This window comes from Salvia hispanica, chromosome 3 (assembly GCF_029641045.1).
Source record: "Salvia hispanica isolate PSC_SH4W2 chromosome 3, Shi_PSC_v1, whole genome shotgun sequence".
NCBI lineage: Eukaryota > Viridiplantae > Streptophyta > Magnoliopsida > Lamiales > Lamiaceae > Salvia > Salvia hispanica.
The window spans coordinates 29,642,275-29,659,007 of NC_142694.1; the positions used below are offsets into that span (position 1 = coordinate 29,642,275).

Here is a 16,733-nt window from a genome sequence, read left to right on the forward strand (position 1 = left end):
CTTACTAAATGGAATGATATCATTTTTTGTATTAGGATTTATATGAAGAAATAAGGAAGAAAATGAAAAATAAAAATTTACAAATGAGATGGAAGAAAGTGCAACAAATGAAATAATTTAGTAAGAAGTCATCTTTATTGATTGTAAGACATTAAGTCATCTTTATTCTGAAATTTTGATTGATTGCAAAATTAGAACATTAAAGAAAATTAAATTGGTTTTGCAAAACTAGGATTTCTCGAAAATTTATAAATTTATATGCAAATACCTGAGATCTAAAATCTCTTCATGAGCTAAGCAATGTCTATTAGGAACCACGTAGTATTACAATGACACATAAGAATTCGTTCGCAGCCTGAATATCCTACTTTGGAAATTATCATAGGCACCAACGTTAATTACTTGAAAACAAATATATTTTCAAGCATATGTAACGAACATCGTTTAAATGCATAAAATGAATCATGTGGCCAAGAACCACACTGACTGCTGTTGAAATAAGAATAAGTAGGAAGTAGATAGATGGGTGAAAATGTTGGGTTTCAAAATGGGTTTTGATATATTGCCCCAAACTCAGCCCTCCAAGCCTGATCATCATCTGGCATTGTGTCATAGCAAGGAGTTGCTGCTATTTCATCAGAGTCTTGTCTGTATATGGGGCCCCTCAAAGCAGCCTCTGGTAGTCTGCTTTCTGCTAAATATTGTTTCATGGTGATCATCTCCATCTTGTGCTTTCTCTTCACCTTCTCCAACTGTTTCCGCAGCCTCTCATTCTCTTCTTCCATCGTCGAGTTCTTCTCCTGCACACACATGTCAGATTTCTCATTCACTTGCCACAATGTTGTATGCACATTTAGTTACAAGTATATTAGTATTATGTCTGTTTACCTCAGCTAGAGAGGCTGCTGCTTCTGCTTCTCTCAATCTAACAAGTAGTTCGCCTGCAGCATGCACAGCTTCCGCGGTGTCTTTGAGTTGAATCTTGAGACTTCGGTTCTCCTTCCTCAGCAACTCCCTTTCTCTCTCCCTCTCCACTCTCATAGCAGAGAGCTCAGCTGAGAGGGCCTTTGCGAAACGAGAGCCATGGCGACCCTTGGCGCCTGCTTTGGAGGCGGCCTTTTTCACCTCTGCTATCCCTTCCATGATTGCTCTATGCTTCTCTGCTATCTCGTTGTAATTCTCTTGCAAGTCTGCATAATGCTCGATCATTCTGGCATGATTGATGACCGATCTTTTGAGGGCATCATCCAGCTCTTCCGTGCACTTCTTTTCTGACCTTAGTTCCATCTCCACCTCTTCTGCTCGCTGGCGGTTGGACTCAATTTCGATCCTCAGTTCATCAGTTAGTGAGATCCAGTCACTTTCCATTTCCATCCACCTTTCTCTTTCCTTCTCCAGCTCCTCTCCGCTATTAGCAAATGTAGAGCTTTTTCTTAGCTGGAAGGACTGTGACAGCAGCGACGATCTGAGTTTGTCAGTTGATCGCCGTGCTGGTGCATCAGTGTAGAACTGCAGTTTTTGTTTGAGAACTTCGATTTCACTTATCAGTGCTTCCCTCTCTTCGGAAGTAAATGATTCTTTTGTGCTAAGATTGTAGTTTTCTTGTACTTCTTTGATTTCACATTTCTCCTTTATGAATTCTGGTTGTTCATTTTCTTCACTGTTCCATGTAAGGAGCTGGAAAACACAAAAAGGCTCAGGATAAGGGAAAAAATAACAGGCATGGAATGCAAATGAACTTCTTAGCGAGAAAATTCCTTACCTTGTTAGCAGAGTTTGGATTGTCAAAGTTCTCAGGTTCTTCCTCATTGATTGGCTGAAGATGGTTTTTTAAGTCTGAGAAATTAGTCGAGCCACTGCATATGCTGATAGCAGACTGATCATTCATGCACTTGCATTGCTCCAACTGTGTCGTCACACCAGAAAATTAACTACAACATTCATGGCCTAATATGTCCAACATTTTGCAACAAAGAAAATATCCATACCTTCTTGTTTAGAAGCTCAATCTGAGCTGCTTGGTCCTTGCAGATAGCACTGAGGTCCTTGTCAGCTAATCCCTTCGATTCATTTACCTCATTTCTTCCTTGACATTTAGTGCAAACAAAAGTAGCAGATGACTGATCTGTAGGGTGTCTTTCAGGTGAGGTTTGAGCAGCAGAAACATTAGCCAAATGCTCAAACGAGAACGACACAGATGATCTATCTGGAGCAGACTTCCTCTGATGATAGTCTATGATCTGCAAGCCCCTATGGAGGCTAGCTTCTAGGGACTCGGTAGGGCCTGCAAATATTCTACTAGATCTTAAGGACGATGCAACGTTGTCTGGTTTTTGTGACTGCCGCATTACATCCAGATTTTGTTCCACTTCTTCAAGATGATTTGATGCGAAGATCAGGCTTTTCCGCTGAGAATTTCTTATCTTAGGTGACTCAGACAATACAGGATCTTGAAGCAACTGATGACTAGTACTGATTGACAAGCTATTCATCAATGGAGGAAGATCAATAGCAACGCTGTCTTGATCGTCCACTAGTTCAGTGCTGTTAGAGAATGGCTCCTCCGTTTCACTTTCTTCAGAACAACTTATATATTGTTCACTCTCTCCATTCTCAGAGCTACGCAATTTGTCAATGTGAAGCTTTAATTCTTTCACATCTTCCTCATTGATGCATATATTCTCTTCGGAATCATTCTCCATGCAAGGCAAGATCAGTGAACGGTTGAGGTTTTGTCTCAAAAGATTCAAGCTTTGACGCACATTTCCCCCTCTAAAGTTGCCAGAAATGCTCTCAAATGACTCAGATGAACTGGACTTAGCTCTCATAAGCTCTTCCTGCATCAATGAAGGGACCTTCTTGATTCACTAAAACAATAAAAAAAACAAAGCATATCTGAGTTCTTCTTTCAGTAACAACCAACAGTACCTTTAACTGACGAATCTGATCGCTCAGGTCATTCACATCATCTTCTGTTATTTCATTCACTACAGGTTCATTCATCATGAGCTTTGCTCGCAGTCCAAATCTAAGAGTGCTTATACTTTCACTGCTACTCCTGTTTTGTAAGCAAACAACAATCGAATTCATGAGAGTAAGAATAGGAGACAACCTAGTTCTAGATAATGTATCTGCTTCAAAACTGAATAACCTTTCCAGTTAGCTAGACAGGTTAGACTGATACAGTACCACCACCAAGAACATGTCTAGTCAACTTAACATTGATTTTTCCATAAATTGTTTACTAAATTAAAGTTAAATGGATAGAATTTATTACTTGTGGTCTGGTCTGATGGTGCATATAACGGAAAGTTTAGCATTGCCCCCAAATGATTCTCTCAGAAGATGAGTCAGACGAGAACTTCTATATGGAACTTCATCCAATTTGTCAGGTAGCCTTCCAGCAATGATGTTAACCAAGCGCCTATACCAATTCATAAGAAGCAGTGAATCAGATGTATGCAATAAACTGAATGTTTGAGACAAAAGCATATTCAAACCCTGTGTACGGTATGCAAATGAAAGTTATGCAATCAAAAGACCTCATAGGAATGAACTATAGACAAAGAAAATGCATTAACTTGATATAACACTAAACAAAGGTCTGAACCGAGCTCAAAAGGTGATGCATACCCAAGCTGTGATATAGACTTCTTTATGTATTTTCCTTCTTTCATATGCTGCCTACTAGCGTTGTCAGCAACATTTCTCTCGAAGCCGGCAAGGTCGACCAGACAGATTCTACTAGTCTTTGAACTACCAAAGCACTTGGATGAGGAATCCTGCATGGTAGTTTTTAGGATTACAGTATTAAATGAATATAGGAAAAGATTCAGAATATACACATAAACTTTCACTTGATGTTCAACTATCACTAAAAGAAACAACACCGAATGATATAGAAGATTCAAGTGAATCAACTATCACAATGTAAACATCCATAACAAGTTTTCAACAGCTTGTCTGGATTTGGCTGGAACATTGAAATCAAATATATTGGACCATTACTGATTATACCTTGCACCATGATTCAATTATGCATGTGAACATAACATGGGATCTTGAGCTCTTGGAGTTTATATTTGTTGCTCCTATCTTTCTATTTGATAGGCCCTGCGTGATAAAATTTAACTAGAGTAAAACCAGCAATAAGAAAGAAAAATATGCAAGTATCAATATAAGTTCAGCCTCCCTCTTACCTTAATTAGAATCTGAGTGATATCCTCATAGCAGGCAACATACTCCTCAGTCAAATTCTCTACATAAAATCCATTTTTTACATCATCCTTTATCTCCAAGTCCCGTTGTGTTGGATCAAGAAGATCACCAATCTTGCCATCATACACCTATAGAAATGGATCATGTTTAAACTAAGCTGTGTAATAAAATCAAACGAAGTAGTATTTTTTTATGCTCCGCGAAGAAGAATCACCTCGAGAAATGAGCAGCGAAACTGATAATTAATCTTTTTGCCATCAACATTCCCTTGTTCCTGAGAAGCAATGATATACATACCGCATCAGTCAACCTGTCGAGTTAAAATTAAAATCTGACAATTTAAACTGATTATGCTGAGTAATCTACCTTTTGAATCTTCGAGAAAAGATCCTGGAAAATGCGAGGGACGATACCCTGAAGACCACTGATGGATGGATCATCCACCATTGCACTTTGAGGTCCCCACATTGTGTAGGTCTTACCACTCCCAGTCTAGTATTCAAAAACCAAAGAATATATCAAATTTTCACTATTAAAATCCAATTTAAGAGGCCAGAAATTTACCTGTCCATAAGCGATTATTGATGTATTATAACCGCATAATGCATCCTTAACCAAAGGAGCGCCTACTGATTGGTATACTTCCTCCTATAAATCACAAACCCATAACTTTATTACGTTTAAATTTTTAGCACTAAACTAAGAAAGATGAGTTCTTCAATCTCAGTCCATGTAATCAGAGAATCCAAATGAAACGCACAAAGAGATTTGCAATGAAAAATGTTGTATAAATGCCAAACCTGAGTCGAATCTGACTCAAACACCGTATCAAATGTAAATTTCCTTTCTTCAACATATAGTGAATCCTTGGAAACTTTTCTCAACATTGCATCTCCAACAGCAGGACTAATTCTCACCGCAACCTATCAAAATTCCAAAAAAAAAAGTAAACCAGATCACGATTCCCCTCTCTGTAGCAAAAAGAAAAACTCTTTTGCATCATATTAGTAAGAATTTTCGAATTATACAAATATAATTAGGGTTTCACTCCGCCAAAATAGAAATACCTTCACTGGTGGATCTGAAGCTTCGGGTACTTTTTGCTCAACTTCTGATGCGGCGAGTACTCCCTTTCGAGGATTGATTTTGACTTTCGAAGGCGATTTTTTGGGGAAGGAAACAGAGGAGGAAAGGGGGGGATCGCAGATTTGAATGTTGGGATCCATCGGAGATACGTTCTCGGAGTCAGACGGAAATTTGGAGCGTCGAGTTAGAGAGGGTTTCTGCTTCGATTTTGAGAGTAAGCTCTTGAACGGCACTGAAGAGGTGATGCTCCCGAAGAATCTGCTGTTCTCGAAGATTTCAGAACCGGACTTTGCCATGGTTGGAACCAGTTAATTACTTTGAAGGAACCTATAAATTTGAAGAAAGATCTGATAAAGCTGAAGAAATATGGTTGTGTATCGATGGCGGAGTGTGCAGCGAGAGAGAGGGAGAGAGATGAGAGAGGAAGAAGTCGAAGATCTGATTGAAATTTGAAATGTTGCTTTGGAGAGAATGAAGAGAGACGTTGTAGTGTATATGACCGTTGCAAAATGCACGTGGAGCGTTTAAAATTTTAAACCAGGTTGTAGAATGACCAAAATAGGCATGGGATCTATATAGTATCACACGTTTCAAATCTCCCTTTTGATGATTATGTAAAAATTTCCTTTCGGCTGAATTGGGTTTTGAATTTTCATTATGTTATTACAGTACTTTATATATATAAAAAAAGAATCCATTTCAATTGATAGATTCAAATATATTCAATTTGTTTCTATAGCCTTCTCCTTTTAAAACTAACAATCTCTATTTATTGAAGCTCCTCAATACCCTAGTGCTATCATTAACCATCACCATCACCATCACCTCTCCTTCCCCAGCTCTACTCTCTGACGCAAAAATCCAACTCGAGCATTTTCACAGCATTATCTTCTGTTTTGGAAGGTCTCCTTGGAGCTATTGCCCCTTTTTCTCGCAAGTATGGGTAGAAAATACTATCAAGGCGTAGCGAACTTCTTGTAGTGTGGGGGAGCATAGAAGCACAATTGTATTTGATTGAGAGACCTGAGGACGCTTGTTTCGCCAAGAAATTTGCGACGACATTCACTTCACGGAAAATATGTTCCACCTCGTATGTATATGTGTCCATGATTTTATAAATTTCACACAACTCGGCATAATTCCTCCATGGGAACTCTTCACCCTTATCCAACATTTGTGCTAGTGGTTTGTTGTCCATTTGAACTCTCACATTCCACAAACCAATACTTGCACACTTCCTCATCTCTATAAAAATTTTCATAATTTCAGCGGTAAAACTATCAACATGCCCCAAAAACACTGATACTACCAAAATAAAGTGACCATGTTGATCCCTGAGCACATATGCACATCCTGCTGCTCCTGGATAGCTAAAATAAGAACCATATGTGCTTAAGATATAAGAGCTTGAAGGCTTCCAACAAACCAATATAACTTGATTCATCCTGGTAATGTTCAACTTCAACCCAAATGCTCGGTCAATTTTGTTCATTTCCCTTTGAGAAGACACACATAAATCTCAAGATTTAAGCATATTCCAAACATGCATATGCACTTCTTTTGCTATTCGATCTTGAGAAATTTCTCTAAATCGAAGAGGTATCTATTTCTAGCCTTCCAAAGCTCCCATGTTATAAACAAAGGAATCACTTTAATAATGATTTTCCAAGTTGAGGATGAACCCCTTTTGGTGACCGGTGATTGAACATAATTCCATAAGCCAATGTCATTATGGAAATTGATATCCAAGATTCCTGCAAAATATGTCCATATGCCACGTGATTTTGCACAAGAGAAAAAAACATGCCCAATATTGTCATAAGCACCTTGGCAGAAACAACATATCGAGGGTTATAGAACATACCCATATCTTTGAAGAACATAAGGGAAATGATATAGGTAGTTAAACAATCTTCATTTCAAAATTGAAATACGCAAACGGACAAACTTATTTCATAAATGTGGCACTAGAAAAACCTCTTCATGAGAATTCCGAATAGCTTCATAAGCTTATTTAACTGAAAAAATCTCAGTTATCGTATAAGCCCAAACAAACATATCAAGGTCGTCTCTAAAGTTCATCTCCATATACATCAAAGTCCACATAGCCTCTTGCGAGATAAAATTTTCAAACGCCTCTGCATACCCCTCCTCCCCTATCCTTGAAAATATCTCTAATCGAAATATGTGATTGAGGAGAATGTATGTCAGATGGTAAATCTCAGAAAACACCAAGGCAATACCAATTGTCAAACCAAAAGGAGCGATCGTCGCCGTCTGACAAGAACCTTAGATAACCTTGAAGCCTCTAGATCTACCTTCAAAATGCTAGACCATGAGGTTTTCTTATGAGAGTTTGGAGACAAAGAAAGCAAGAAGTTAGACCACAAACCCTTATTCAATTTAATCGTCCACCACACCTTCATAAAAAAAGATTTTATATTATCCTTGAATTTTCTAATGTCCAAACCATTTTCTTTGACCTGTTTGGAGATACGATCCCATGACATCCAATGCTTCCTTTTTTCTCCTTCAGAGTTTGACCGTATGAATTCCTGGCAGATAGCTTCTTTATTGAATAATCAGATATTGGATATTTGGAGAAGATTGGTTATTTACTGAATTGTATTTGTCGATACATTGTACATTGATATTTATAGAAATGTACCTAGGGACTAGACTATTGGAACTCTACATTATACTCCCTCCGTCCCACTTAAAATGAAATATTAGGGAATCGGCACGGGATTTAATGTAGTGTTGTTTTGGGAGTTAATGAAGAGAGAATAAAGTAAGACAAATGAAAAAATAGAGATAGAGTTGTTTCCATTTTAGGAAATATTTCATTTTTAATGGGACAACCAAAAATGAAAAACGTTTTATTTTTATTGGGACATGGGGAGTATATGCTATCTCCTCTTTCCAACAGGTTGGGACTCTACAAGTTCTCTTCCCAGCATACTTGGGACTTCACAAGTTCTCTTTCTAACATTCTATCTCTTGTATAGTAGTTTTTGGAGGTTCAATTGCCGCCCAAACATGTCTCGGAATAGCCGATAGAACATATGTTTGATCAAAAGTAATGTACCACCTTGACATAATAAGTGATTTTTCCAATTACTTAAACCACACGGGCGATAAGTGAATTCTTGGCATTATGTTAGTACTTTTATTTCTTTTAGTTAGTCGTTAAACTTAACATATATTCTTATTAAGTCCAATTATTAATACTACGATTTAGGGGAACATACATTTTTTACTCTGATTAAATCCAACTTAATTCAACTTTTCAATAAAATGTTTATTTATCTCTTATCAAATATACACAATCTTCAATTTTGTATAATTTCTATCTCACATTCTCCACCGTTTGGTAGAGGTCGATTTAGTCGGACGACCCGGCACAAAATTCTTGGATCTCACGGAGATCGACAATAGATTCGCCGATTCTTGCAATTCACTATCTCACAAAATTTGTGGTATTAATTTTCTTCGCTTCTCCGACTTCGTGAAGTGGAGTTGTATGCCCAAATTGCCCTCCTAGTGTTTGTTCTCTACAACACAGAGGCAGCACCAGTCATTCCTTGTCGGTGGTAAATCGAGGTCTCTGACAACCACATGTATGTCGTTACACTTATCGCTAATCTGAATGACTGAAGTTCAACACTATAGCTTTATCCAGTGCTACAGATGAACACATCGGCTCTTTGATTTATTTCATGATATGTGAATGGTTACTAGTGAAATCTGAATTGAATTTATAGATGCAATTTCATTCTGTATAAGGAATTTGTCGAGCTTTATTCGACGCACACTACCCCAGTAGATCGAGTAACAGGTCGGTAAGTATGAATTCCTCACCCTCTTCGATGGTCGGCCATGGTTGATACCATCCTTTTTTGATGCATAGACAATAGTCACTACCCCCAGTGTTTTTCATACCTATAAGCGAAAATGGTTGTGATATTCGCATTTGTTATTGTTGCTTTGTACATTTTAGGTGATCATGTCCTGTACACTTAGCGTTGATGTTGGATGTATGGGTGTATGATGTTGAATTTGAAAAGGCTATTTGGTTGTTGGTGTTGATTGTGCAAATTTGTGAGGATATGTTGGCCCATCGATAACCATGTGTGTGTTGTAGATTTATTTACACCGTTACTTTGGCTTCAGACTACATACTCTGTTGTTGTAGGATGGCTAACGACAGACAACGAAAAAGAAAGGAGACGGAGGCCGTTGTCCTTACGGTGGACGACATTGTCCATACGCAGCAACATGATTTGTTTGTTTACTGCAATTCTTGAGTAATTGGCTCAACTTTCATTACATTTGCTTTCTCAATTGGATTTTGACTTAATGGTAGCAGGTGAGAAGCAGGGCATCAGAAATTTCGTTTGAACCAAGACTTAACCTAGATGATAGTGATGCGGAATATGTGCCTCTTCTCCGGTCGGGAGCATGGGCCGATGTTGGCTTTCGCTCGAACATGGAAGATGTATATGTTTGTGCAGGCAACATGATGAATGACTATGGTTTTAGCGGCTCTAGTGAGAGTTCAGTGCCTTCTATGGGGTTTGTAACTCTTTTTATCTATACTAACTTAATATTTTTATCTCTTACTTTCGGCATGTGAAATCGTAGCTATTCTTGGTTGTGGTAAATAATCTTATTTGGGGATGTTTGTATGGCTAGTATGTAATGAAATATTTTCTGTATTGGTCAGGTTTTTGATGGACATGGAGGGATACATGCTGCTGACTATGCATGCTATAATATGCCAAGGTTCATTATTGAGGATGGAGATTTTCTGCGGGACATTGAGAGGGTATTGTCGTGCGCATTTTTACAGACGGATGCTGCTTTTGCAGAAGCTTGCTCCACAGATGCAGATCTTGCTTCAGGCACCACTGCTTTGGCAGCTCTGGTAATTGGGAGGTCGGTATTTTAGTTGTGGATGATTCAATGTTGTGAACAAATGAGAAATGTTATTAATGGAACGTCTTCTCCTTGTCTCAATGTAGGTCACTGGTGGTGGCGAATGTTGGAGACTGCAGTACTCTGTCGAAGGGGTAAAGTGATAGAGATGTCGAGAGATCATAAACTTGTTTGCTTGAGGGAGAGGCATTGTATAGAAGCCTCAGGAGGTTATGTATACGACGGCTATCTCAACGGGCAACTAAATGTTGCTCGTGCATTGGGCGACTGGCACATGGAAGGACTGAAAGGTGATGATGGCGTACCACTTAAAGCAGAGCCTGAACTCATGACCACGAGGCTCACTGAAGAAGATGAGTTTCTCATCATTGGGCGTGATGGCATGTGGGACGTGTTTCTGAGCCAAAACGTTGTGGATTTTGCTCGTAGAAGACTCCAGGAGCAAAACGACCCCTTGATGTGCAGTAAGGATCTCGTGGACGAAGCTTTGAAGAGAAATAGTAGAGATAATTTGTAACACCCGCCGTTTTTATTCCCTAAGACTTTTAGAAAATCGACCTATTAATATATATATATATATATATATATATATAGGTTTCGCGCCTATTTTTTTCTTTTACTTCTCGTTATGATTAATCGTTGTGAAGTATATTTTTTTTTAGTAGTGAATGAAAATAGTATTATTACAATAGATGTAGTTTTCTCAAATAAAAATTCGTACACGAGTTCAACGTTTAAGTAGAGATAAAAAAAAATAAAAAAAATACTTTCCATGCCCTCCGGATCTTGCGCATTAGTCACGCCTTGAACCCCGATACTTGCACGAATGGATAAGAAGCATGTTAAATCAAGACGAGACGATCGACGAAATCACATTACATCAAACACGCTTATCAAACGATGGCTCACGTTTTCCAAATGATGGCTCACATCTTTTTAAGCGACGAGACATAATATTCTTGCCATTTTAGGCAAAAGGAATGATTGACAAGACGACTTGCCTCATTTGGCAAAAAGTCCGTGACTCTTGGACAATACATTCTCTTCATGAACCAAGCTTCTAACTATGTAAAACCATGCATCATTTTCCTCTCCAAATACCACACCATTTCATGATCTACCCTATTGATTCACCATCCAAAATCTCTAAACAAAGTTCTTTTCAAGAAAAGATGCATGTAAGTGTTTGAAGAAGAAGAGTTTAGGTTCCTACACACCACCCTCATTCTTCTCCTTTTTCTCAAGGTAAATTCTCCTAACAATGATTTTTTTTACTACATAGTCATTTTCATATTACATTTGTTAAAGCATGAACATTAGAAGCCTCTCATGTCAAACACCAATTCTATACCACTTCTTTCACCCCCACCCTCTTTAACATTTAGAACTTCTCGTCGGGCTTAAAATCACAACTAGAGCTTGATCAATGAGGAATAAAATGCTTAATACTCACAAGCCATGTTTTAAGAATAAGAACAGTAGCAAGTTTAATCCCTCAAAAGCCACCTTAGTGGATTAAATCAAGACAAGTATTGAGCAACAACTTGAAGAAATTAGATAATCGTTTTGAGTATGCCTTAGCTAAATCAATTTGTCCTCAAAATGCCAAAGGAGATAAATCGTGAAACTTAGCTTTTAAGAGTCCACCGATGAGCACCGAACGTCGCTGTTGTTGTAACCCAGGGCAGCCACTGCTGCTGTTGCTATCACTCGGCGGCAGCTGCCGCCGCTGCTGTCTCCGGCAGCCACGCATGCACCCCCACCTCCCTACCCTCGCAGCTGTTGCCCGGCGACGCTGTCGTGGCCCGGAGCTCGCTGACCGGTCGTCGCTACCTCATCCCAAGCAACCCAGTGCCGCCCCTTAACCCGCACAGAACCCCGTTGCACCCTTCTCCCCTCTCACGAAGAGTCGATGTTTGGAATCGAACCAGAGTGAGGAATGTGCGTGTATGTTTAATCGTGAGTTTAAGTAAAGAAAATCTACCTGCAAGTGGACGAGGACGGCGGAGATCCGGTGATGGGTGGATGTCGGCGACGGAGTTTCTTCTCCGGGAGGCAGCCGAGCTTCGTCGGCCGAGAAAGAGAAAGAGACCGAGAGAGAAGGGGAAACCGAGGAAAAGAGAACGAAGAGGGAGGGAGACGCACTGGTGGCCGCGTCGCTCGCCAGCGATGCCATGGCCGCCGCGGAGATGTGACGAAGAGAGAGTTACGGGAAGAGAGTGGGAGAAAGAGGCGCATTCTGTCAAAATATTAGGGTTTCCTTGATGCTGAGTTTTGGGCCTCCTTTTTTGGGCCAATTAATTTTGTGAAATAGTCTTTTAGTTATTCTAGCATGGACCGAAAATTGTAGAGGAAAGGAGAAATTTGGGCTTTGGAGCCTAAGTGAGGAAAATGACTTAATCTCCAAGTTTTGGGTTTGATATTGCTTAATTTGTTTGCAGCTTTTAAATAATTAATCTTAGTGATTAATTAATACTTTATCCTCCTTAATTAATTAATTTCTTGAAGTTAGGAATGTAGGAGCTAACTGAACTCTCTCCCAAATAGTTATTTTAAGGTCTCTTATAAAATAGAGATCCACAATCTTGATCGAACCGCGAACATAGGATGCATACTCCATGTAGGATCATTTCATGTCATGCACCTTATGTGTGTTCTTAAGACTAATTTAAATCATTATTCTCTTTCAAGAAGGGCGTGTTCACGGAGTTTGATTTTCCAAGGTCGAGCTTGTATAAAGTCTTAATTGAAAGCTTTGAGGTGGGATTTATATCCAACACATTAAGTGTGGATAAAATTATCAAATATATGAAATGATTTTTGTTTGATAAAATCCCACTTATTTTTTTTAAAATGTTATCGTGCCATAAATTATTTGTTTTATGATGTCTATCTGTTTGGCAATGCCAAATGAATGAATGAATCAAATTCGGACTCCAATGGGACCAAGATCCTATTCGAGTTAGTGTACACAAAGGAATGGATCGTGAGTCATCGTAAGGGTTGGCCGGTCAATGTGATCGTGGAAGGTGGCCACCTTCCCGACACAAAATGAACCATCAGATATGGCAGATTGCTGGAATGAACTTAGCCTGATCAGGCGAACTTTATGAAAATGAACTTAGTAAGCTTGGGCCTTTAAGAAAAAACCCCTGTGTGTTACTGTGATGACATGATAATAACTTTTCTTATATATGTGTATCTTTCGGCAACGTGTTCACTGAGTACCCCGTACTCAGCCCTGCATGTATTTCTAAATGTGCAGGTTGAGCAAGTGATGAAATAGTGGCTGAGTGGAGTTGGTGGTCGTCTCATCTCTTTTTTAGGATTTTCGTGGCATGTGTCTTCATACACATGACCATGTGGTTACAACTCCTTCCGCTGTGCATTGTTGTTAGTATTTTGTACTAAATGGGTCATAGGAACAATGATCAGTAATGAGTGGCCTATGTTAAACACTCTTTTAAATCCTCATGATCTTTCGTGGTCTTGTGAACCTCAATTATCTTATGAAGAAATATTTGTGTGTCTTATTGTTAATTTTCTCATCCCATTTCTCTCCCCTCTTCTTAATTCCCTCCCCTAGTCACGATTTACCGAGCAATGCTATCCTTAGCAAGGCGTGATCGTAACATAATTTATCGGTGGTCGTGGTCTGCTTCCAGCCGGAGCCACCGCCCAATTTGGTGGTCCCTCGCGGAAGAGTGCATCAGAGCATCTTTGCTGAAGGTTTGAAGGGGTTGCAGAGCTTCTTGGATGACTTAGATATTTGAAGATTAGAGATTAGATGGTTGTGGCATCTTCCTCACTTCCTCACTTTATTATTCTTGCTTGCTTATTGTTGAGAGAGGATATAGTTTCTGATTGTAACATATGCGACTACTAACATTAGCTTTCCCTTTTTCCACTTTCCCTTTCCTTGGTTTCTTTCTCATTTTGAACTACTAAATTAAACTAGTACAACATAGGGGTGTCGAAACGGGTAGTGGGTATCGGGTAATTTCCTATCCGACCCAATACTCGGCGGGTATTGGGTACCCACTACCCGTTAATCCCAAGAATTACCCAATTGTTAGCATTTTGTAATTTATCATTTTTTATTTTAATCATACGGTCACAATATACTTTTTTGTATTTTTCCATCTTTTAATTGGGTTAAGTTTTATAACTTTTTTTTAATCTTTTTCCCTCTCATTCTCACGTCTGTACTAGTTCTCCTCCAACTCTCCGCCTCCTTCCATCTGCCGCCACCGGCGACGTCTCCACCCGCCACCATACCACTTGCATGTGTCGCCACCGGCAACATCTCCATCCGCATCAGTAGTCATGTGTGTTTTATTTTGTTTATTCCATTGTATTTCCTATTTAATTTATTGTTACTTGTTGCGATAGTACTCTTATTACATAGCTTAATCTTGAATTGGATTATTTATTCTTGAATTTATAGTTTAGAATCGGGTCGGGTATCCTCGGTGTCGGGTGCGGGATACCCGACTCGGGTATCGGGTTATACCCGACACAATGCGGGACGGGTATCGGGACTAACATTGGAGGCAAAATCGGGTTCGGGTACCAGACTTGTTGGGTGCGGTTATCCGCGGGTACCCATTTCGACACCCCTAGACCAACATTTATTAATCATCCATTTCCTCAGTTACTTTCTTGATTTAGTGTAGACAAAAATGAAGCCAAAAAATCTCCTTACTAACTTTTTCACCTCTTTTTGAATACAAATATGAAGCATAACAAACTTGTTCCTTTGTTTTTCACCTCTTTTGGAAATTAAACACCCTAATAGAGAAGACAAAAATAAAGCCAAACAGCACGCCTATTCCGACAAAGATAACAACCACGTATCCTACAAAATCATGCTTGAATCCAAAGTAAGTCATCACAAAATCTCCGACCGTTTCATCGGTGTCGAGCACAGCTTCGACATCTCCACCATACCGGCATCCTATGTAAGAGAAAAAAACGACGTTAGACAAAGTTCACATTTCCGGTGCTAGCTATTCTGTGTTGATTCTCTCACCGTCTTAGGGATGATGAATCCGGATAATATGTTCTAAATGCCGCATAAGCCGGAGGAGACGATGACAACGATGTTGTGGTTGGGCGTGATGGCCACTGCTACCATCCCGTAGAGAGTGAAGTAGAGCAAGGTGAAGTACTTGAAGAAAAGGTACCAGAAGAATTTTGCTACGGTCCACTCAAAACCAATCATCGTGTACACTATCACGCCGTATATAAGCGTCTGCAGCAGTAGGTGTGAGAGCTCCACCACAACCAGCAGCGAGGGAAGGTTGAGAAGATGGCGCGAATCACACAAATACTCCGCACCAATATGCAGGGAAGCAAGAACGAAGGAGGCTAAGGGAGACATTCTCTTCAAAAAGTAAGGGCATAGATGTCTTCACAATATTTAATAATCCATCCGTCCCGCTTTAGGAGTCCCGGTTGAGTCGGACACATATTTTAAGAAAAAAGTGTCAAGTGTGTAATAAAGAAATATTGTAGTGGATGTTAGGTCCCACTTTTAATTGAGAGTGTAATAAATAAATATTATAATGGATGTTGGGTCCCACTTTTAACACTTTTTATTAGTTGTAGTGGATGTCGGGACCCACTTTTAACACTTTTTTATTTGTTATAGTGAATGTTGGGACCCACTTTTAACACTTTGTAGACATTTTTTTTATTAATTTATCCCAACCGGGACTCCTAAAGTGGGACACTTAAAATTGATCAATCGGGACTCCTAAAGCGGGACGGAGGGAGTATAATTATTCAGCATAATGTCTAAGGGCTACCAAACAATGGAGTAAACCATAAAATAATTCTACCAAATGCCATTATAACCGAGATTAGTTAATTAAAATTCTGGGAAAACCCATAATCTGATAACTTGCCCTGCATTTCTACCAATCGCACTCTTATAGTAAAAATGAACTGGGATTCCTATTTGTGAACAGACCAAAATAGAAAAGCGACTCATATTCGCGTAGGGAGTATAAATTAAGGTTTTATTAGGAATTAATGGAAAACACGATAGATTTATTGTTTGGGTTATAAATTAAGGTTTTGATGCGATTAATGTATAGTTATATACTTTGAAATAAACAAGTTGATGATATTCTTGGATCAAGCCAAATACTACTTCCGTTAATATTGGGAATCTCATTCCTTTTGGACACTAGTTTTAAGAATTATAATGAAACATGAACTAAAAAAAGTGAGTTAATGAAAAGTGTAGTCAATTATCTTTTATTTTAATAAAAGTGAAATGCGACTTTTGATACACCTCTTATCCGTTATTATGTGTCTCAGTTTTCCATTTTGATATTTCCCTTATTAATTGTCTCATTTACCTTTTACTACTTTTGGTTATGCAACTCGCATTCCACTAATTCATTTCCACTCATATTATATTATCTTAAAACATGTGCCGAATCACAGTGAGACACAAATTAGAAGACGGAGGAAGTATATCA

The 16,733-nt window shown here is 38.9% G+C and overlaps 1 protein-coding gene and 2 pseudogenes across 1 annotated transcript; 1 reads left to right on the plus strand and 2 right to left on the minus strand.

Moving 5' to 3' along the window:
- Positions 1–234: 234 nt before the first annotated feature.
- Positions 235–5,765, minus strand: LOC125216854 (kinesin-like protein KIN-12F). The gene is made up of 14 exons (XM_048118626.2): positions 5,286–5,765; positions 5,019–5,141; positions 4,783–4,866; positions 4,585–4,710; positions 4,433–4,492; positions 4,200–4,346; positions 4,018–4,113; positions 3,634–3,782; positions 3,278–3,424; positions 2,929–3,058; positions 1,989–2,837; positions 1,763–1,906; positions 889–1,677; positions 235–800 (listed from the first exon to the last, which is right to left on the minus strand). Exons 1-14 carry the CDS (start codon positions 5,598–5,600, stop codon positions 543–545), a joined length of 3,417 nt encoding a protein of 1,138 aa, XP_047974583.1. The 5' UTR covers positions 5,601–5,765; the 3' UTR covers positions 235–542.
- A 3,493-nt stretch (positions 5,766–9,258) lies between these two features.
- On the plus strand, positions 9,259–14,043 carry LOC125209587 (putative protein phosphatase 2C 22; annotated as a pseudogene).
- A 965-nt stretch (positions 14,044–15,008) lies between these two features.
- On the minus strand, positions 15,009–15,625 carry LOC125209586 (pleiotropic drug resistance protein 1 pseudogene; annotated as a pseudogene).
- Between the last annotated feature and the right edge of the window lie 1,108 nt (positions 15,626–16,733).

Coding starts and splice junctions, on each gene's coding strand:
- LOC125216854 (XM_048118626.2), bottom strand. CDS start 5,600: ATGGCAAAGTCCGGTTCTGAAATCTTCGAGAACAGCAGATTCTTCGGG. Junction 5,142..5,285: donor CTTCAGATCCACCAGTGAAG/GTATTTCTATTT, acceptor GAATTTTGATAG/GTTGCGGTGAGAATTAGTCC. Junction 4,711..4,782: donor CAATAATCGCTTATGGACAG/GTAAATTTCTGG, acceptor TTTGAATACTAG/ACTGGGAGTGGTAAGACCTA.